Source organism: Narcine bancroftii, chromosome 5, assembly GCF_036971445.1.
Source record: "Narcine bancroftii isolate sNarBan1 chromosome 5, sNarBan1.hap1, whole genome shotgun sequence".
Lineage (NCBI taxonomy): Eukaryota > Metazoa > Chordata > Chondrichthyes > Torpediniformes > Narcinidae > Narcine > Narcine bancroftii.
The window spans coordinates 225,259,498-225,282,413 of record NC_091473.1 but is presented as its reverse complement, the minus strand read 5'-3'; the positions used below and the strand labels follow the sequence as shown (position 1 = coordinate 225,282,413).

General features: G+C 47.2%; 2 protein-coding genes across 3 annotated transcripts in view; one reads left to right on the top strand and one right to left on the bottom strand.

Moving 5' to 3' along the window:
* Positions 1 to 6,636: 6,636 nt before the first annotated feature.
* On the bottom strand, positions 6,637 to 12,940 carry rpl10a (ribosomal protein L10a). The gene is made up of 6 exons (XM_069941486.1): positions 12,795 to 12,940; positions 10,786 to 10,860; positions 8,800 to 8,880; positions 8,311 to 8,459; positions 7,480 to 7,652; positions 6,637 to 6,846 (listed from the first exon to the last, which is right to left on the bottom strand). Exons 1-6 carry the CDS (start codon positions 12,797 to 12,799, stop codon positions 6,676 to 6,678), a joined length of 654 nt encoding a protein of 217 aa, XP_069797587.1. The 5' UTR covers positions 12,800 to 12,940; the 3' UTR covers positions 6,637 to 6,675.
* A 3,096-nt stretch (positions 12,941 to 16,036) lies between these two features.
* Positions 16,037 to 22,916, top strand: part of LOC138764965 (F-actin-monooxygenase mical1-like) — a 155,857-nt gene continuing 148,977 nt past the window's right edge. Inside the window, exons 1-2 of one of the 2 annotated variants that reach the window (XM_069941484.1) lie at positions 16,037 to 16,494; positions 17,974 to 18,098. The gene's annotated coding sequence lies outside the window, so the exon portion shown is untranslated. The remainder of the gene's footprint in view (positions 16,495 to 17,973; positions 18,099 to 22,916) is intronic. The other variant, XM_069941477.1, reaches the window with a different exon arrangement.

The window sequence follows — 22,916 nt, the reverse complement described above, 5'->3', positions numbered from 1 at the left end:
GGTTGGAAGCTGAGTGTATACTTGTGTGGCTGACCCTGGTGGCCTATTTTACATCAGAGATTGAACAAAATCTCAAAGATGAACCAGATGTATGGGTACAGTACGGTTGCTTAAAGAGCACAAGGTGACAGGAGACAGAAAATTGTTAGATTGGGGCATAGATAGGGTGAGATAGCATTCTCCGTTATTGATTAATTTCTTGGGATTGGATATCTCCTTCAACTTTTAGGTCAATCTGAAGCCATCTACCCCATCATTTATTCCAGATTAAGGAACAACTACTCTTAAACATTGTCGCTCAGTTTACTTTAATGGTCTGCATCTCAGTTCAACATGCATTCAAAAGGCTGAACACTGCCACCAACAGGCATACTGGAAATAGCAATCCAGTTATTTCTGGCCAGCAGAGCAAACTTTACATAGCTCAGAATGGATTCTGTTGTCCTGCTAAGAGACCATGCAACATTTTCTCTCCATTATAAGTATTCATAACCTGGCTTCCACACGGTGCCCATTGCGACTCATTCAATGACACTTTCTCCTGCCGAAGGATACAAATTCTAGACCTGCTCTGCAAACATTTTCCTTCATTTTTCACAATATGGGTGTTACTTAACTGGTCTCGAGAGTGAGGTAATAAGCCACTCTCTTGAAGAACTGTCTTCCTTCCAGCAGTAACTCCTTAACCTATCAATAGACATTGTCTAGAGAAGCCAAGCTTCAGTTATCCTGATCTATCCCCTTCAACCAGGAGCAGTAAGCTGATTATCTGCTGCTATACACAAGTGTGCTGGAGGTACTGCGCGACCTACATACTGAGTTTCTCCAGCACGTTTGTTTATTGAGCAGCAGGCTGGACACCAATGTGAAAATAATCAGCTGTTTCAGATTAAATAATAAATAACAATTTTTTTTTACAGCTCGGAAACAGGCCATTAGGCCCTTCTAGTCCGCACCGAACCAAACACCCCTCTCTAGTCCCACCTCCCTGCACAATGCCCATAACCCTCCATCTTCTTCTCATCCATATACCTGTCCAACCTTTTCTTAAATAATACAATTGACTCCGCTGCCACTATTTCTCCCGGAAGCTCATTCCACACGTCTAACACTCTCTGAGTAAAGAAGTTCCCCCTCATGTTACCTCTAAACTTCTGCCCCTTAATTCTTAACTCATGTCCTCTTGTTTTAATCTTTCCTCCTCTTAACGGAAATAGTCTATCCACATCCACTCTGTCAATCCCTTTCATAATCTTAAATACTTCTATCAAATCCTCTCTCAACCTTCTACGCTCCAAAGAATAAAGACCTAATCTGTCCAATCTCTCCCTGTACTCTAGATGTTTAAACCCAGGTAACATTCTGGTAAACCTTCTCTGCACTCTCTTCACTCTGTTTATATCCTTCCTATAATTAGGCGACCAGAACTGCACACAGAACTCCAAATTAGGCCGCACCAACGTCTTATACAGTCTCAACATCACCTCCCAACTCCTATATTCTATGCAATAATTGATAAAGGCCACCATACTAAAAGACTTCTTCACCACCCTATTCACGTGAGTTTCTACCTTCAGGGAACGATGTACCGTTACTTCTAAATCTTTCTGCTCTTCTGTATTCATCAATGCTGTGAAAACTAATCCAAAAGAGTTCTACAAATATGTTAATGGTAAGAGGAAAGCTAGAGACAAAATTGGTCCCTTAGAAAATCAGAGTGGAAAACTGTGTGTGGAGCCTAGAGAAATGGGGGAGATATTGAACAGTTTCTTTTCTTCGGTATTCACTAAGGAGAAGGATATTGGCAGATGTGAGATTAAAAAAAGCAAATTGGGTAAATATGGAGAATATAGAGATTACAAAAGGTGTAGTTTTAAGGCTTTTGAAGAATATAAAGGTGGATAAGTCTCCGGGACCAGACGGGATCTTCCCCAGGACATGAGAGAAGTGAGGGAGGAAATAGCAGAGGCTCTGGTGGTAATTTTCCAAATGTCATTAGATATGGGGATAGTGCCGGAGGATTGGCGCATTGCGCATGTGGTTCCGTTATTTAAAAAGTGTTCAAGGAGGAAGCCTGACAACTATCGGCCTGTAAGTTTGACGTCTGTGGTAGGTAAATTAATGGAGAAAATTCTTAGAGATAGTACTTATAAACATCTGGATAGACAGGGTCTGATCAGGAGCACTCAACATGGATTTGTGGGAGGAAGGTCATGTTTGACCAATCTGATTGAATTTTTTGAAGAGGTGACTAGGAATGTGGATGAGGGTAGCGCAGTGGATGTTGTCTATATGGACTTCAGTAAGGCCTTCGATAAGGTACCACATGGAAGGTTAGTTAGGAAGATGCAGTCTTTAGGTATAAATTTTAAGATAGTCAAATGGATTGAACATTGGCTGAAAGGGAGAGGCCAGAGAGTGGTAGTGGATAATTGTCTGTCAGGTTGGAGGCCGGTGACCAGTGGTGTGCCTCAAGGATCTGTATTGGGCCCATTGTTGTTTGTTATATACATTAATGATCTAGATGATGGGGTGGTGAATTGGATTAGTAAATATGCAGACGATACTAAGATAGGTGGAATAGTGGATAATGAAGAAGGTTTTCAAGGATTGCAGAGGGATTTGGGCTGCTTAGAAAAGTGGGCTGAAAAATGGCAGATGGAATTTAATGCTGATAAGTGTGAGGTGCTTCATTTTGGTAAGAAGAATCAGAATAGGACATATGTGGTAAATGGGAGAGCATTGAGGAATACAGAAGAGCAGAAAGATTTAGGAGTAACGGTACATCGTTCCCTGAAGGTAGAAACTCACGTGAATAGGGTGGTGAAGAAGGCTTTTAGTATGCTGGCCTTTATCAATCATTGCATGGAATATAGGAGTTGGGAGGTGATGTTGAGATTGTATAAGACGTTGGTGCGGCCTAATTTGGAGTTCTGTGTGCAGTTCTGGTCGCCTATTTATAGGAAGGATATAAACAGAGTGGAGAGAGTTTACCAGAATGTTGCCTGGGTTTAAGCATCTGGAGTATGGGGAGAGATTGGACAGATTGGGTCTTTATTCTTTGGAGCGTAGAAGGTTGAGAGGGGATTTGATAGAAGTATTTAAGATTATGAAAGGGATAGACAGAATGGATGTGGATAGACTATTTCCGTTAAGAGGAGGAAAGATTAAAACAAGAGGACATGAGTTAAGAATTAAGGGGCAGAAGTTTAGAGGTAACATGAGGGGGAACTTCTTTACTCAGAGAGTGGTAGCCGTGTGGAATGATCTTCCGGGAGAAATAGTGGCGGCGGAGTCAATTGTATTATTTAAGAAAAGGTTGGACAGGTATATGGATGAGAAGAAGATGGAGGGTTATGGGCATTGTGCAGGGAGGTGGGACTAGAGAGGGGTGTTTGGTTCAGTGCGGACTAGAAGGGCCTAATGGCCTGTTTCCGTGCTGTAATTGTCATGTAATTATTATTAAAAAAAATGTTATTTACCACGTATGTCCTGTTCTGATTCTTCTTACCAAAATGAAGCACCTCACACTTATCAGCATTAAATTCCATCTGCCATTTTTTCAGCCCACTTTTCTAAGCAGCCCAAATCCCTCTGCAATCCTTGAAAACCTTCTTCATTATCCACTATTCCACCTATCTTAGTATCGTCTGCATATTTACTAATCCAATTTACCACCCCATCATCTAGATCATTAATGTATATAACAAACAACAATGGGCCCAATACAGATCCTTGAGGCACACCACTGGTCACTGGCCTCCAACCTGACAGACAATTATCCATTACCACTCTCTGGCCTCTCTCTTTCAGCCAATGTTCAATCCATTTGACTATCTCAAAATTTATACCTAAAGACTACACCTTCTTAACTAACCTTCCATGTGGTACCTTATCGAAGGCCTTACTGAAGTCCATATACACAACATCCACTGCGCTACCCTCATCCACATTCCTAGTCACCTCTTCAAAAAAAATTCAATCAGATTGGTCAAACATGACCTTCCTCCCACAAATCCATGTTGAGTGCTCCTGATCAGACCCTGTCTATCCAGATGTTTATAAGTACTATCTCTTAAGAATTTTCTCCATTAATTTACCTACCACAGACGTCAAACTTACAGGCCGATAGTTGCCAGGCTTCCTCCTTGAACACTTTTTAAATAACGGAACCACATGCGCAATGCGCCAATCCTCCGGCACTATCCCCATATCTAATGACATTTCGAAAATTACCGCCAGAGCCTCTGCTATTTCCTCCTTCACTTCTCTCAATGTCCTGGGGAAGATCCCGTCTGGTCCCGGAGACTTATCCATCTTTATATTCTTCAAAAGCCCTAAAACTACATCTTTTATAATCTCTATATTCCCCATATTTACCCAATTTGCTTTTTTTTTATCTCACATCTCCCAATATCCTTCTCCTTAGTGAATACCGAAGAAAAGAAACTGTTCAATATCTCCCCCATTTCTCTAGGCTCCACACAGTTTTCCACTCTGATTTTCTAAGGGACCAATTTTGTCTCTAGCTTTCCTTTTACCATTAACATATTTGTAGAACTCTTTTGGATTAGTTTTCACCCTGCTTGCCATAGTTTCCTCGTACCTTCTTTTAGCTTTCCTAATTCCTCTCTTAAGATTCCTCTTACATTCAATGTATCTTTCAAACATCCCCTTAACTCCATGCTTCTTATATCTAATGTATGCCTCCCTTTTTCTTCGAACCAAGTTTCCAATATTCCTTGAAAACCACAGCTCTCTCAAACCTTTTGCCCCTCCTTTTAACCTAACAGGAACATAAAGCTTTTGCACTCTCAAAATCTGATCTTTAAAAGACTTCCATCTCTCTACTACATCCTGCCCATAAAACAAATTGTCCCAATGCACACCCTGCAAGTCCTTTCACATCTCCTCAAATCTAGCTTTTCCCCAATCAAAAACCTCAACTCTTGGCCCTGACTTCTCTCTTTCCATAATGACATTGAAGCTGATGGCATTATGATCACTGGACCCGAAGTGCTCGCCAACACTAACCTCCGTCACTTGACCCATCCCATTTGCCAACAGTAGATCTAACACTGCTCCTTCTCTGGTTGGCACCTCTACATATTGTTGTAAAAACTATCTTGCACACATTTCACAAACTCTAACCCATCCAGTCCTTTCACAGAATGTGTTTCCCAATCTATATGTGGAAAATTAAAATCTCCCATTACAACCCTGTGCTTATCACAAATATCTACTATCTCCCTACAGATTTGCTCCTCTAGGTCTCGGTCCCTTCCGGGTGGTCTATAATACACCCCTACAAGTGTAACCTCTCCTTTCCTACTCCTCAGTTCCACCCAAATAGCCTCCGTGGATGTGCCCTCTAATCTATCCTTCCTAGGCACCGCTGTAATATTTTCCCTGACAAGCAATGCAACCCCACCTCCTCTTGCCCCTCAGCCTCTATCACACCTAAAACGAAACCCAGGGATATTCAGCTGCCAATCACATCCCTCCTGCAACCATGTCTCACTAATCGCTACCACATCATACTTCCAAGTATCAATCCACACCTTCAGCTCATCCACCTTTTTTACAATACTCCTGGCATTAAAATATATGAATTTCAGAGATTTCCCAATTTTTAATCCCTGTTTTCCCTCATCTTTAATAACATTATTTACTTTTTCTGCCAATTGCCCTTCATCTTCTTCCAGAGCATTTCCCTTCTCTATCACCTGCCCATCCATATTCAAATACTTACTACAAACTTTCTTTGTTTGCATTCTAACCTTCTCCTTACTGCTCTGTACTATTTTGTTCCCTCCCCCCAACCATTCTAGTTTAAAGGATCCTGAGTAGCCCTAGCAAATACCTCTGCCAGGATTCTGGTCCCCCTGGGATTTAAGTGTAACCCGTCCTTACTGTACAGGTCACATCTCCCCCAAAAAAGGTCCCAGTTATCCAGAAACTTAAAACCCTGCCCCTTACTCCACCCCTTCAGCCACGTGTTAATCCTCCACCTCATTCTATTTCTATTCACACTGTCACGTGGCACAGGGAGTAAGCCAGAGATTACCCCTTTTGCAGTCCTTCTTTTTAACTCCCTACCTAACTGCCTGTACTCACTTTTTAGGACCTCCTCTCTATTTCCCCCTATGTCATTGGTACCTACATGTACCACGACCTCTGGCTCCTGTCCCTCCCACTTTAGGATATCCGGGACACGAGCAGCAACATCCCGGACCCTGGCACCAGGGAGGCAAACCACCATCCGGTTCTCCTTGCTGCGTCCGCAGAATCCCCTATCCGTCCTCTTAACTATGGACTCTCCTACCACAATTGCCTCCTCTTCCTTTCTGAGCTACAGAGGCCAACCTCGTGCCAGAGGCACAGCCACTGTCACTCCCCCCAACCTTGATGTCCCCCTCAACAGTGCTCAAAGAGGCGTACTTATTGCTGAGGGTTACATTCACAGGGCTCATCTCTGGCACCTTACGTTCTTTTGTCCCTCTCCTAACAGTTACCCACCTTTCATCCTCCCGTGGCCCTGGCGTGATCACCTGGCTGTAACTCCTGTCTATGACTTCCTGTTTCCCTAACCAGCCTATTCACTAATTTTGGCAACTGAAAAGTCAGAGCACCAAGTGCTTATAAAGCTTTTATTTTAAAACTTTGACAGAACATTTAATAGAGGCGTTGGGGCTTGCCCATACTACTCTTCATGTACAAGGCACGCACATTCTGCCAGTTTTTCTTCAGAAGTGACACCAAGAAGTTGATGGCCAAATGTATGTTGTAAACCAGTTCCTCTTCTGACATTTTGATATGTCCCACTGCAACAGCCAAGCACAAGACCTGGGGTTTGGGGGAAAGAATGGCAAGAGGTCAGAAGTGGAATGCAGCACCAATTTGGACTCTGCAATTAAATTCAAGCACTGGTAAAGCTCAAATAGAAAACAAAATTCCATACCCTCTCACTATATATGTCACATCATTCTTCTCCACCCCACCCCCCCAATACCTTCATGACAAATTCTGACCGATATCTGAATAATTTGATTGCATTTGGGGTTCATTCTCAGAAAAATCACATCCAGTTCTCAAATGAAGTGATGGAGTGAGCAGTGTGAAGGTGTCCCAGCCTCAAAATGTTTCCACGTGCAGGAAAAACTGCAGAATTTGTATCGTCAATTCCACTTTCCCCACTAAAAAATTCAGCTGCTGTTAACAGCACTGACATCCAATCAACAAAAATCCCAGATGCATAAACTGCAACCAATACAATGTACTTTCAGTTACTTTTTGATCCAGACCATCTCAACAAAATAGTTTGCCAGTCGATACAATTGAAATATTCAAAATAATTCAACCCAAGAATTAGAAATGGTCATTTGGTTTCACCACAACCAAGTCACATGAATCTTTACCAGTGCAATTACCACGAAAGATTCCAGGATGTTTAAGACTGGCAACTGATTAAACACCCACCTTTTTCATCTGGAATTTGATGGTTGACTTGACTTCATCTACTTTGGTGATCATGTTCTCATTGTGCGTGAGGAGGGAGGGGAATTTGCCAGCCTTGTTCAGACCGGGCCCCAGAATACGAGGAATCTGCTTAATGAGGGACTCGGAGGCAAGGAAAGCATCATATTTCTTTGCTGCAAAGAAACAGATTTATAAAAAGTTTGAAAATTGGAAAAATTCAATTAATAAACACTAGAGAGTTGCAGCTGTTTCATCTAAAATAGAACACATCTTTTAATTCAAGTTTTCCCTCCCCCATCCTCTCCAACTTCTTGAGCAAGAAACTAAAGGTAAAGGTTCCATTATTGTCACATACTACTACATTTAGAATGTAACGTGCATAAAATTCTTTAACTTTTGTTAACCGTAAGGCACTTTGTCCAGCATCCCTCTCAGAAACCTACAGCATTTTGTGTTCCTAGCCAGTCTCCCCGCCAAGTGCTGATCAGGGCTATGCCTGCTTAGCTTCTGAGCTCAGACAATTCAGGCTACTGGAGACTATTAATTGGGACAAATGAAACACCTCTGCTGGAAATTGGTTCAATTTTCCAGCTCATTCCCTTATTTCAACCTTCAAGACTTTTCCAAATAGCTAACTTTCCAGTTGAAGTCAACCAGCTCTTTGAGGATTCAACACCCAACTTTTGTCCGCCTCTCTGCTCTCATACTTAATCTTCAAGAATACCACAAAACTACTGGTGTAAATAAAGGCCTAACCCAACTTTAACACACTTTATCTGGGATATTTCATCTCACATCAATGTATTTGCATCCACTCAAAGCATAACTCACCAAGCTTCTTAACCATTTTTTTGTTTTTGTTCAGTTTCTTCAGAGCCTCAATGTCCATGTGCGGGAGGCCAGCAGCCTTCGCCTCATCACAATGTTGCTGGTCGCCGAGTACACATATAGAAAACTTGGGCCGAGGGGCACTCTTTAGCCTAGACACAATAATTCAAAGTTAGGAGCCAGGGAAACTGGAAAAATGCAGACAGCGTTCAAAAGCCTTTGCGAATGCCTTACCCTCACTGCTGGCTTCTCGAACTTATCCACCAGCAATATCCTCACAAATGGTCGGTAGGATTGGCAATAATGCCTCACCTTACCTCCCCTCATATTTTAAGACCCAGGGTAGAGGTCCGTCCAAACCTTTACAGGCAGGACTACCCATGTTTAATCAGTGCTAAAGCTGTGGTGAAATGATATTTGTGGACAAGCCAATTGAATTCCTATCTTACAGCTTGTGCACTGAGAACTGGGTTGAGCAATAAGAGGTCGAACCTGACAGTGCCAGAGAAACGCTTGTCCTTCTGAGGGTCATAGTTCTTCAGACTGATTTGCAGCTCCACCGTTTCCAAGAACCTAAAAAATGACATTATTCATCACATTTGCAGAACTAGTGAACATACCTGACAAATATCTTAAAGCTCTGGTTATTTGACTTAAAACATTGGTTGATTAAAACATGGACAAAAAAGTAAAAATCACAACCTTGATAAAGCCCTTGAAAACATGGATTCCATCCACTATCTTCAGAACTGTAGCACATGGCAGCCATCAGTGAAGCTTGACACAACCAAGGCAAAGCATTAGTTTTGATCGACTAAGGAAAAGGATATTGAAGGCTAAGTCCTTTGTACAGCACTGGCAAAAAAAAAATCTTCATTGCCTACAAGCCTGCAGTGATACCGACTCTTCCATGTTTCTGATAACTGGAGTATCTACAGCAGGTTATCCAAAGGCACTGGAAAGATAGCACCAATGCTCTCTTCAAGCTCCTCTCAAACCAAAGAAACAATAAGCACACCAACAGTAGCATCTTCTGATAGACCAACAGCGGCAGCATGGAGGTCCTTCTTCCTCAGATGCTCTGTTGTGAGATTACCAGATGGAAAAAGGTTCATGAAGTCAAAATTTTGAGCTAACCCCCAACCCCCCCAATTCCCAGCTCACAATTGCTCTGAAGAGCATACAGGATAGGACTGAGAAGAGGCCATGCCTCGGGAACTAACAGAAGTCCTGAATGTACAGAGGAAGGGTCCCAATGGCTTCAGAAGCAATGTGTTTTCAACAGAGGGATTGTACTCAGTCAGATCCTTGAGATTCAACCAGAATGTGGACAGAAAATCACATGGGTACCACTAAAGTGCAAACTTCATTCAATAATAACAATGACCAGAGAATTCTGAGAAAGATCCTGGGTGATTCAAGGCAGAGGCGCATCTTACTTTGGCTATTCAAAGGACAAAGCTGGGGAGGAGGAAACAGCACATGGGGGGGAAAAACTGCAACAACCTGATAATCACAGCCTAGCTCAAGAGATCAGTAATCTGTTCAAGTCTGACTCTCCAAAGAACGCTGGCATAAATACCTACCAAAACAAAAAAAATTTGCAGTAAATCTGATCAGACTGAAGTCAACTCAACAAGCATGTTTAATGTAAGCAGGATGTTATTAATTTAAGCATATTTCAAAATATTAAGACAACTTGTCTTATTGAAATTCTAAATCTACTAATTATGTGGTAAATTCTAAATATTTTCACCATCTCCCTTTGCACTCACCCAGATTTCAATCTCGCTCAATTCAAACTTCAAAGGTAGTGTCCTTATCCTCAATCATTTCCTCTATAAACTTCATAACCAAACTTTGTGCTGTCATCTCTCATAAAACTGTCTTATTTGAACGTATTAATGTTTTCAAATGCCTTTAAAGCCCCTTCATTAACCATCCCAGCCACACCTCTCATCGCTGTGCTCTAATCCCAAACTTTTGAGGATTGCCAATTTTATTAACAAAGGAGCCCTGGATTTTTCTCCATCTTCAATTGGAAAATTTCAGGACAGCACCAATATTACGACTCCATTAATCTAAATATTCCCAATCTCATAGCCCATAACCCCCTTTCTTACACCATGCAGCTATCGGTCTTAAATGTCCATATGGTACTAGCTTCCACTGCCATTCCCAGCATTACATTCTAGGTACCCACCATCCTATAAAAAAGTTACCTCTGACATTTCCCTTAAATTTCCCTCCACTCCCCTGACAGATATTTTCTGGTATTTTGCCATCCTACGAATAAGGTGATGGCTGCCTATCCTGTATCACTCATATTAATCTTTTTCCTTAAAAACACGCATTATAGTTCAACCCTAACTATGGGTTTGGTTTTCAACGTGGCTCAAATCAAGAATGAATCATCTTCGGGGGTCTTAATATCAGTCAGTGCTGCTCAAGCATCAGTTTAAATAGTGACAGACTTACTTGCGAGGCTTTTGCTGAGAGCCCTGAAGGACCTCCCGGACAGCTTCATAGAGGGTATCGCGAGAGACCTTGCTACTGTGATACAAGAAAAGCACCGATAAAATCCTCAGACACTAAGTCACCCACCGATAAGTTGCATGGCACGGTTGGCATAGCAGTTAGCACATAGTCTTTGCACGCCAGCAATCAGGACTGGACCAGGGTTTGAATCCTACGCTGTAAGGAGTTTGAACGTTCTCCCCGTGTCTGCGTGGGTTTTCTCCGAAGAGTGGCCCCAATTTCTCGCCACCATTCAAAAATGATGCAGGTTAATAGGGTGAAAAATGGGTGGCACGGACTCATGAGTCAAAATGGACAGTTAGCGAGCTGTATGTCTAAATTTAATTTAAAAAAATTAAATTAAAACATTTAGAACTCTGTGTTTCCCAAAAAGATTTTTTAAAAATATATTATAGGGACAGGAATCTAGAATGAACAAACTAGATGACGTTGGTGCCAAAAACACAAGTCCAAGGCAAGACAAGCTGAGTTATCATTTTGGATCAGGATGCCGCACTTTTTTGCTCCAGGTTACATTGTTTTCAGGTGACAGAGGTTAGACATATTGGTTATAGAACTAAAGGCAATCTTTAAGATTAACTGTGGGAGAGAAACTAAATTTTACCATGAAAATTCAGATTGAACAATATAAACTGGGCGTGTGGGGGCAGAGAGAAAAATTGAAAGAAAAGAACATGGAAAGAAAATAGGAGTGGATATTAACTTAATGAGTACATCAAGGGCCAAGCACAGTAACAAAAGGAGGAAAAATAATTTCCTACCTTTAGTCAACTCTGCTGCCCACATATCCAAATGCAGTGACTTGTGCGAGAGTTCAGGCCTGAACCCCATGAATTCCCCCCTCCACCTGGGCCTGTACCCCATGAATTCCCCCCTCCTCCACCCGGGCCTGTGCCCCATGAATCCCCCCTCCACCCGGGCCTGTACCGCATGAATTCCCCCCTTCTCCACCCGGGCCTGTACCCCATGAATTCCCCCTCCACCCGGGCCTGTACCCTATGAATTCCCCCCTTCTCCACCTGGGCCTGTACCCCATGAATACCCCCTCCACCCAGGACTGTACCCCATGAATTCCCCCCTCCTCCACCCAGGCCTGTACCCCATGAATCCCCCCTCCACCCGGGCCTGTACCCCATGAATTCCCCCCTCCACCCAGGCCTGTACCCCATGAATCCCCCCTCCACCCAGGCCTGTACCCCATGAATTAACCCCTCCACCCGGGCCTGTACCCCATGAATTCCCCCCTCCACCCGGGCCTGTACCCCATGAATTCCCCCCTCCACCCGGGCCTGTACCCCATGAATTAACCCCTCCACCCGGGCATGTACCCCATGAATTCCCCCCCCCTCCACCCGGGCCTGTACCCCATGAATTAACCCCTCCACGTGGGCCTGTACCCCATGAATTCCCCCCTCCACCCGGGCCTGTACCCCATGAATTAACCCCTCCACCCGGGCCTGTACCCCATGAATTCCCCCCTCCACCCGGGCCTGTACCCCATGAATTAACCCCTCCACCCGGGCATGTACCCCATGAATTCCCCCCCTCCACCCGGGCCTGTACCCCATGAATTAACCCCTCCACCTGGGCCTGTACCCCATGAATCCCCCCCTCCTCCACCCGGGCCTGTACCCCATGAATTCCCCCCTCCTCCACCCGGGCCTGAACCCATGAATTCCCCCCTCCTCCACCCGGGCCTGAACCCCAATAATCCCCTCTCCACCCGGGACTGTACCCCATGACTTCTTCCCCACCCCCGCCCCGGGCCTTCACATCGCCTCTCCCATCCAAAGCAGCGTAAGGCCCGGGGCCCAGACGACGTTGCGCCGCCTTCAGTGGTAACAGGGCGCATCCACCTGATCCGGGCCCCTGGGCAGTGACTCGGTCGGGGTGAAGGAGGGTTGAGGGCGGATGAAGCCGGATTACCGACAAGGCGCCAAACTCCTCACCTCATGTTGCCTGCAACAACGGAGAAAGAGAGAGGAGAGGCGGAAGTGACGTACTTTATGGACGCGCAACCTCGGCGGAATCTCGCGAGATCGAAGCCCGAGACTCGCTGACTGTTCTCCTTCCCCGGGACCCCCCGACGTTTCCCGGGATCCCAGGCTCTTTCCCCCACCCACCCTCCCAGGACCCCACAGCCGTTCCCCTTCCCTCCCCAGGACCCCACAGCCGTTCCCCCCTCCCTCCCCAGGACCCCACAGCCGTTCCCCCCTCCCTCCCCAGGACCCCACTGCCGTTCCCCCCTCCCTCCCCAGGACCCCACAGCCGTTCCCCTTCCCTCCCCAGGACCCCACAGCCGTCCCCTCCTCCCTCCCCAGGACCCCACAGCCGTTCCCCTTCCCTCCCCAGGACCCCACAGCCGTCCCCTCCTCCCTCCCCAGGACCCCACAGCCGTTCCCCCCTCCCTCCCCAGGACCCCACAGCTGTTCCCCCTCCCTCCCCAGGACCCCACAGCTGTTCCCCCTCCCTCCCCAGGACCCCACAGCTGTTCCCCCCTCCCTCCCCAGGACCCCACAGCTGTTCCCCCTCCCTCCCCAGGACCCCACAGCTGTTCCCCCCTCCCTCCCCAGGACCCCACAGCTGTTCCCCCCTCCCTCCCCAGGACCCCACAGCTGTTCCCCCCCTCCCTCCCCAGGACCCCACAGCTGTTCCCCCCCTCCCTCCCCAGGACCCCACAGCTGTTCCCCCCCTCCCTCCCCAGGACCCCACAGCTGTTCCCCCCCTCCCTCCCCAGGACCCCACAGCTGTTCCCCCCCTCCCTCCCCAGGACCCCACAGCTGTTCCCCCCCTCCCTCCCCAGGACCCCACAGCTGTTCCCCCCCTCCCTCCCCTGGACCCCACAGCTGTTCCCCCCTCCCTCCCCAGGACCCCACAGCTGTTCCCCCCTCCCTCCCCAGGACCCCACAGCTGTTCCCCCTCCCTCCCCAGGACCCCACAGCTGTTTCCCCCCTCCCTCCCCAGGACCCCACAGCCGTTCCCCCCTCCCTCCCCAGGACCCCACAGCCGTTCCCCTCTCCCTCCCCAGGACCCCACAGCCGTTCCCCCCTCCCTCCCCAGGACCCCACAGCCGTCCCCCCCTCCCTCCCCAGGACCCCACAGCCGTTCCCCCCTCCCTCCCCAGGACCCCACAGCCGTTCCCCCTCCCTCCCCAGGACCCCACAGCCGTTCCCCTTCCCTCCCCAGGACCCCACAGCCGTCCCCTCCTCCCTCCCCAGGACCCCACAGCCGTTCCCCCCCTCCCTCCCCAGGACCCCACAGCCGTTCCCCCCTCCCTCCCCAGGACCCCACAGCCGTTCCCCCTCCCTCCCCAGGACCCCACAGCCGTTCCCCTCTCCCTCCCCAGGACCCCACAGCCGTTCCCCCCTCCCTCCCCAGGACCCCACAGCTGTCCCCCCTCCCCTCTCCAGGACCCCACAGCCGTTCCCCCCTCCCTCCCCAGGACCCCACAGCCGTTCCCCCTCCCTCCCCAGGACCCCACAGCCGTTCCCCTTCCCTCCCCAGGACCCCACAGCCGTTCCCCCCTCCCTCCCCAGGACCCCACAGCCGTTCCCCCCTCCCTCCCCAGGACCCCACAGCCGTTCCCCTTCCCTCCCCAGGACCCCACAGCCGTCCCCTCCTCCCTCCCCAGGACCCCACAGCCGTTCCCCCCTCCCTCCCCAGGACCCCACAGCCGTTCCCCCCTCCCTCCCCAGGACCCCACAGCCGTTCCCCCTCCCTCCCCAGGACCCCACAGCCGTTCCCCTCTCCCTCCCCAGGACCCCACAGCCGTTCCCCCCTCCCTCCCCAGGACCCCACAGCTGTCCCCCCTCCCCTCTCCCTCCCCAGGACCCCACAGCTGTTCCCCCCTCCCTCCCCAGGACCCCACAGCTGTTCCCCCCTCCCTTCCCAGGACCCCACTGCTGTTCCCCCTCCCTCCCCAGGACCCCACAGCTGTTCCCCCCTCCCTCCCCAGGACCCCACAGCTGTTCCTCCCCCTCCCTCCCCAGGACCCCACAGCTGTTCCTCCCCCTCCCTCCCCAGGACCCCACAGCTGTTCCCCCCTCCCTCCCCAGGACCCCACAGCTGTTCCCCCCTCCCTCCCCAGGACCCCACAGCTGTTCCCCCCTCCCTCCCCAGGACCCCACAGCTGTTCCCCCCTCCCTCCCCAGGACCCCACAGCTGTTCCCCCCTCCCTCCCCAGGACCCCACAGCTGTTCCCCCCTCCCTCCCCAGGACCCCACAGCTGTTCCCCCTCCCTCCCCAGGACCCCACAGCTGTTCCCCCTCCCTCCCCAGGACCCCACAGCTGTTCCCCCTCCCTCCCCAGGACCCCACAGCTGTTCCCCCTCCCTCCCCAGGACCCCACAGATGTTCCCCCCTCCCTCCCCAGGACCCCACAGCTGTTCCCCCCTCCCTCCCCAGGACCCCACAGCTGTTCCCCCCTCCCTCCCCAGGACCCCACAGCTGTTCCCCCCCTCCCTCCCCAGGACCCCACAGCTGTTCCCCCCCTCCCTCCCCAGGACCCCACAGCTGTTCCCCCCCTCCCTCCCCTGGACCCCACAGCTGTTCCCCCCCTCCCTCCCCAGGACCCCACAGCTGTTCCCCCCCTCCCTCCCCAGGACCCCACAGCTGTTCCCCCCCTCCCTCCCCAGGACCCCACAGCTGTTCCCCCCCTCCCTCCCCAGGACCCCACAGCTGTTCCCCCCTCCCTCCCCAGGACCCCACAGCTGTTCCCCCCTCCCTCCCCAGGACCCCACAGCTGTTCCCCCCTCCCTCCCCAGGACCCCACAGCTGTTTCCCCCCTCCCTCCCCAGGACCCCACAGCTGTTCCCCCCTCCCTCCCCAGGACCCCACAGCTGTTCCCCCCCTCCCTCCCCAGGACCCCACAGCTGTTCCCCCCTCCCTCCCCAGGACCCCACAGCTGTTCCCCCCCTCCCTCCCCTGGACCCCACAGCTGTTCCCCCCCTCCCTCCCCAGGACCCCACAGCTGTTCCCCCCCTCCCTCCCCAGGACCCCACAGCTGTTCCCCCCTCCCTCCCCCGGACCCCACAACTGTTCCCCCCTCCCTCCCTAGGACCCCACAGCTGTTCCCCCCTCCCTCCCCCCTCCCTCCCCAGGACCCCACAGCTCTTCCCCCTCCCTCCCCCCCTCCCCCCCTCCCCAGGACCCCACAGCTCTTCCCCCTCCTTCCCTCCCCAGGACCCAGAGCTGTTCCTTCCCTCCCCAGGACCCCACTGCTGTTTTTTCCCTTCCCTCTTCCAGGACCCCACAGGTGTTTCCCTCCCCAGGACCCCGGAGCTATTTCCCTCTTTCCCTGAGACCCCATGATTGCTCCCCCCCCGCCCCCCTGTATACATCGGCTGTTCCCCCACCCCCCAACACCTCCCCAGGACCCTCTGGCTCTTCCCCCCCTCCCCCCACTCCCCAGGATCCTCACTGATTTTTTTCCCCCACCCTCCCTGGGACCCCCAGGCTGTTTCACCTTTTCTTCCAATAGATGCTACAAGACCTGCTGAGTTCCTCCAGAATTTCTACATTTTTTGCATCAACTCTTGCAGAATTTATTGGCGTGAACATGTCGTGAAATTCATTACTTTGTGGCAGCATCATAATCCAAACATAAACCACCTTACAAAATAAAACAACAATAGTGCAAGAAAAATTCAGAGTAAGGCCGTGTCTGTGGACGTTTTCAAACCAAGTTTATCCTAGAGAAATTCCTAGGAATTCAGGCTTTTCACACCGTGGACCAAATTCCTGGGAATTTGCCCTCCTGCAATTTAGGTGGAGTTCTTCCCCCAAATGATGTCATGTGATGCACTCACTGGAGTACGATTCCCCCCACCATCTGTTAATTGCCTGCCTGTTCATCGGTAACCTGCCTGCTCCCTCTCCCTCCCTCCCCAGCTGACAGTCAGTCATTCCTCTGCCTACTTCCTCTTTCCTGGCCATTGGTCGCTCACCTGCCCGCTCCCTCTCCCTCAGCCGTCCGTCGGTCAATCGCTTGTTTGCCCATTCCCTCTCCCTATCCCCTCCCTCCCTCCCCAGGACCCCACAGCTGTTTCCCATCCGCTCCCTCCCCAGGACCCCACAGCTGTTCCTCCCCCCTCCCTCCCCAGGACCCCACAGCTGTTTTCCCCCCTCCGGTCACTTGCCTGGCCGCTCCCTCCCCGCTGACTGTCAGTCAGTTTCCCGCCCATCCCCCAGTGCTTTGGGTCTGCTTCGGAATGTCGCGACAGTGGCACAAATGCGGGATGAATGGTGGACTTTGTTTCCCATAATCCCTTGTAGCTGGAACCACTCTGGGAAATACAGCTGCGTGAAGGATTATGGTTTACGAGGACGGCCATTCGTTCCACATTGTGTGCCGTGGCGACATGCTGAAGTTGCCTGCTGTTGTCAGATGGCAAGTATATTTTAATTTAAATTGCCGACGTAACACAGTATGCAAGCGCTGACGTCACAAGGCTTCTCTGCTTTGCCATTTGGCTCCTCACACTGCAGAGAGAGGGCATTTAAAATTCCCAGGCCGACTTTTTCATATCACAGGTTCACGGGAGGGTTCCCAGGAAAATTTCTGGAGAATCTCCATTTTACAATGTGGTCGGTGCGAATAGGCCTTGTGATTCATTGTTCATTCAGGAATCTGATAGCAGAGGGGAAGAAGTTGTCCTTGTGCTACTGAGTGCTCAACTTCAGGCTCCTGTACCTTTTTCCCGACGGTAGCGGAGTGAAGAGGGATTGGCCTGGGTGGTGCGGGTTCTTGAGGATAGAGGCTGCTTTCTTAAGACACCACCTCATGTAGATGTCCTCCATAGAATGAAAATGGGTGCCCATGATTTTGCAGGCTGAGTTAACAACCCTCTGGAGTTTTCCAGTCCTGACCATTGGTTACATCACTGCCGAATCAGAATGCTCTCCACAGTACACCTGTAAAAGCTGAGAGTCTTTGGGGGAAAATATTGTTACTGAATATCAGGATCATCAAACAAAATTTGACATTTCATTATTAAGAGGTATTAAGAGACTAAAAAGTTATTTAATGCAATAGTGTATGCACATATATGTACTCATTACTTGTTGTAAATGGTAGTTCAGATTACTATTGGGAAGACTTGTTAAAACACGAAATTCCTTTCTTTTCAAGGCAATCCATTAAAGTCTAGGATGGCTACCTCTATCCACATCTTGGTAGTGAGAGGAAGAAAGAGTTCGATGTGGGAACTACAGATGTGTACAATTCGGATACGAGGCAGTTCATGGGACAGGCAGGTGAGTAGTTTGTGAAGATGTGTACTCCTTTTGGCACCTGTGCTGGGCTTCTGCATGCTCCAATGGATGACACTGACACTTAGTAATATCCTGAATGCTTCCACTTTACCTCGATCAGCTAGAGATTCCTGGATTCAGTCAGGATATTAACTTTTTTTTGAAGAAAGATTTAAACGTACCCTTGAGTATTTTCTCCCATTCGGCTGAAATTATAACTGCATTACACATATGCACTTAAAAGAGAAGGTTGTCTTCTCTTCTTCAGGTACCATTACGATTGATATTTCCCATTCACTCTGGCTTCTTTTCATCAGAATTCTGGTTTGTCCAAGCCTTTGCCTCATGGTGTTCAACATTTCAGGGAGAAGTGCATGTTTGTCGTATATTGGATTTGCACCTGTCTTGATGCAGAGATGAGCATTGTGGCGTGTAATACTTTACTACATATTTTCTAAATAACTGATTTTTTTTCATGCAGCCATACTTTCAAGTCTAGCTCCAATCTCTGAGTCACTCAATGGGCATTGACACTAGTTGCCAAATCTAATCAGCCTCCAACTTTGTTAGTTCTATTTACTAAATTTTGTTACTGATTTAAACATTTTATCCAGCATAAAATGTTCAATATTTTGCCTGACTATGCTTTTAGATTTGGTGAAATGTTCATTAGTGGTTCTTTGCTGAACAGACTAAGATCATCTCACTGTTCTATTGTCTTGAGGTTGCTCTGCTTTCTATTGTCACTTCTGGGGAAGGAAGTGCCCAATTCTTCATTGTCACATGCTGTGTACATGATGGACCATGTAAACAATTCACTAAGAAATTGTATGACTAGATACTATTGGGTAACTTGATTTCAGATATCCATTCTAATATAAATGAATATAATATAAATCAATATAATATAAATTGTTCCAAATGTGTTCAAACAGCTGCCCTCCTCATCCTTCAAGTTTTGCTGAAGGCAGCCTTCAACCCCCAAACGTGGCGTGTGTGAATGCTTTTTGCATGCTGTTCAACTGAGTAAACCTCGGATTCCTCATGCTTTGGCTTGTCAGACACACAAAGAAACCAGAAAGGTGGTGGCAATCAAATTTCATTAAAGCTGAATTGTGTAGGACACTAATCTTCCTGCTGTGAAATCTGCTAAGCTAATCTGTTCGATCTTGTTTGCAATTGAATCCTGGATTTCTTCGCCTCCAGTCCCCAGTCGGGTGAGGATTGGCAAAAATATCTCCTCCACAATCTTTATCAGCACTCGAGCACCACAGGGTTGTGTACTTAGCCCCCTGTTCTAATCACCCTAGACTTGTGACTCTATGGCTCAGAATGATAATAGCACAAAATACATATTGGCTGCTGATAGGCTGTAAGGCGGCACAATTAGCACAGCACTATTACAGTGCCAGCAATCCGGGTTCAAATCTGGCGGCATCTGTAAGGAGTTTATTCTCCCTGTGTGTTGTGTTGGAGGAAAAGTGGCCTCCTTGCCTGTCTGGAATGTGTACATTGTGGGTGGTCATGTCCTCCCCGTCTGAAACTTATTCAGAAGTCGCATCCCTGACAATCAAGGTTGGACTCCAGCCTCCCATGAGTGCACACCTTAAACACAACAGTTCCAGAGATGTCCACAGTAGCGACCTGACATGGAGCGATGACCAGGGCTTGGACCATGAGGCAGAAAGAAAGAATGTGCCTGTGCATTGGTGTTATATTCAGTGCTAATCTGTACTTCTAGCCAATAATGACCCAAGGTGATTTAAATTAGTCAACGGCAAGGTGTGCACTAATCGGTGGCTGGAGTCCAACCTTGATTGATAGGTGATGTGACTTCCAAATAAGTTTTAGACTGAGAGAACATGTGACCACCCATAATACACACATTCTAAACAGGCAGGGAGGCCACGTTTCCTCCACATACAACACCGTGTCTGTGTGGGTTTGTCCTGGCTATTCTGGTTTCCTCCTACCCTCCAAAAATATATGGGGTTGTAGGTTAATTTGGGGGTAATTGGGTGGCACAGGTTTAATAGATGGAATCAACTTCGACTGTGCAGTAAAATCATTATTTTTGAAATGAGTGATGAGTCAGCATACAGGAAGCAGATTGAAAACCTGGCTGAATGATATACTAACAACAACCTATCAATTAATGTCACCAAGATCAATGAGCTGTTTGTAGACTTTAGGAAAGGAACACCAGAGGTGTACGAACCAGTGATCATTGGGGGATCAGAGATGGAGAGGGTGAGCAAATTTAAATTCCTGTGTGTTACTAATGGAAGGATTTTTCCTGGACCTATCATACTGTACATCATTGTGTAAAAAGCATGCAGGTGCCTCTAGTTTCTCAGGTGTTTGTGTTTTGTATAACTTCAAAAAACTTGGCAAACATCTACAGACGTGTTGTGGAAAGTGAGCTGACCAGTTGCATCGTGGCCTGATATAGGAGCACAAAAGCCCTGCAGTGGGGTGCAGCTTAGTACATCGCAGGCAAAACTCTCCCCAACCCTGAGAAAATCTACATGGAGCGCTGCCATTGGAGATAATCATGGACTCACACAAAACAGGATGTGCTCGGTTCTTTCTACTGCAATCAGAAAAGAGGTCTAGGTGCCACAAAACTTGTACCTCCAGGTTCAGGAACCATCAGACTCCTGAACAACAGGCTCAATCAGAGATTTGTTTAAGGTCTCTTATCCTCCTCATTATTTATTTATTTATTTGTTGTTGAATTATTTATTATTGAACATTTCTCTATTTTCACAGTCAGTTTGTTTAGATTTATTTCTTTGTTTACATTCATTAGAAATGTTGCCTGGCCCGCAGCAAAAAGAATCTAACAGTTGTACGTGATGCCATGTATATACTCTGACAATAAATTTGACTTTGCACACTCGATTTTCAGTGATTGTTTTAGTGATGTTGGGGAAGGAATAAATATTGCCCAGCACGTAAAAAAAGAATTTTCTTTTTATTCAAAGTACTACCAGAGAATCTTTCTTGCCCATTTGCCAGAGCAAAGTGAGCCTTAAGTTAAAGCCTCATCTGAAAGATTTGTTATGAAGGTAGAACTGTTGATTAATTAGGTAATTTATCACTGATAAGAATTGTGGCTTTTTTTTTGGCCAAACAGCTTCTTTCTTGATAATGTAGCACTGTACAGAAAGAATGTGCTCAGATCTCTGGAAATAATCATGAACCCAAAACCTTTTAAACCATAAAAAGCTGGAACACCAGCTGAGTATCTTGCTATGAGCCCAGGGAGTGCTGATGCAAGTTGTAACCACAAATAGATAACAAAATAGAGTTTGGCACATTTTCTAAGTCTCAGAATTCGCTTAATGACAAGGGATTGTGGGAAAGTTCAGAACAGTTGGGGGAGGGAAGGACTCAATTATTAAAACATATAATTGTTGTTCACTGTTTATACTTGCTGTGAAGATTAGCAGGGTTAGGAAGGGGGAGAAGAAAATGTGAAATGAGGAACATCTGCACAAAGTCACTTGTATATGAGCTATTTAACTTCAGCAGCCTTAAATATTTATACAGCTATACCTTGGATTCACAGATACAGTGGACAATAAGTTTACGAATATCCAAAGGTTGTTGGGGGCAAAGATCATTATAATTGTCACTCCACCCAGTTGTTACTTTGACACGTTGCTCACGAACAGTCGAGCCCGTAGAACACAATCTTTTACTTTCGCAGCCACCTAGACACGGAGGGGAAGCATCTTTTCAGCTGTTAGAGTGGTTGAGTTTGCATGCAGTATAGTGCATCTCGACAGTGGTTCATTGAGTGAGTCTAAAAGAAGCACCTGCAAAGACTTAACAGATAACTACATCACGTGCTGTGTTGCTTCGCCTGACAAAGCAGATCCCAGCTCTGATCCTCTGGGGGGGGGGGGGGGAAGAATTAGCTGATCTCAGCAGGTGCTCTACAGAACCACTGCACTTGGCTGAAGAGAAGAAATTTCCTAAATGAAGAAGAGAAGTATTTCTTAAATGTGAGTAGTTATGTAGTAATACAACATTATTCTTAAATTCAAAAATGGGTATAGGTGATAAATCTTAGTTGATTTCATACTTTAGCATTACCAAACTAGAACCAGTAATAATAGTCCTGCCAATGGCGAAAATAATTTATTAATTCATAATAAGAGATCTTTAAACATTTTTTAAAAAGTGCATTATTGTTATGTTTACAAAAAAGAATATTTGCTACCACTGGTCTTGCTATTCTAGTTTGGCTGTCTGAGTACTTTAAATAGAGCTCATTCAAAATTCTGCTTATATCTTCTTGTCCAATATTTTTATTAACATTGAAATTTCACATCAAAAAATACAGAGTACTTACAGATATATGTTAAACGTCAAGAAGATACACTTAAATCATATAATTTCAACCAAGGTATCTAGATTTTAATCAAATAGATTATATTGTATTGATATTTTATTGATTTATTATAAAAAGAAAAAGCTAAACCCACTACCAAGAAAGAAGCTGTTTGGCAAAAAAAAGGTCAGAATTCTTATCAGAGAGATAACTTACCTCATTAATCAACCGTTCTACCTTAATAATAAATCAAAGATTATAAAAGTAACCCAAAAAGGGACCCTACAGTTTTTGAAAATTTGAATTCAAATCGGGAATTGAGCATCAAATCTTCTCTAAATTTAAACATGACATGACAACACATAGCCATTCAGAATTATTACATCCGGATATGCTATATTAACAGTGAAGATTGTCCAATATATGTCTCTCTGGAATCTAATTCTTTAACAAAATTTTCTCTCATCTCTCTTCTTGGA

Bases quoted from the DNA above. Each gene is read 5' to 3' on its own strand.
- rpl10a (XM_069941486.1), bottom strand. The intron at 7,653-8,310 runs GTGAGTTATGCT...GTTTCTTTGCAG, and splicing joins AAAAATGGTTAAGAAGCTTG to CAAAGAAATATGATGCTTTC. The intron at 6,847-7,479 runs GTGGGTGTTTAA...CCCAAACCCCAG, and splicing joins TCAAATTCCAGATGAAAAAG to GTCTTGTGCTTGGCTGTTGC.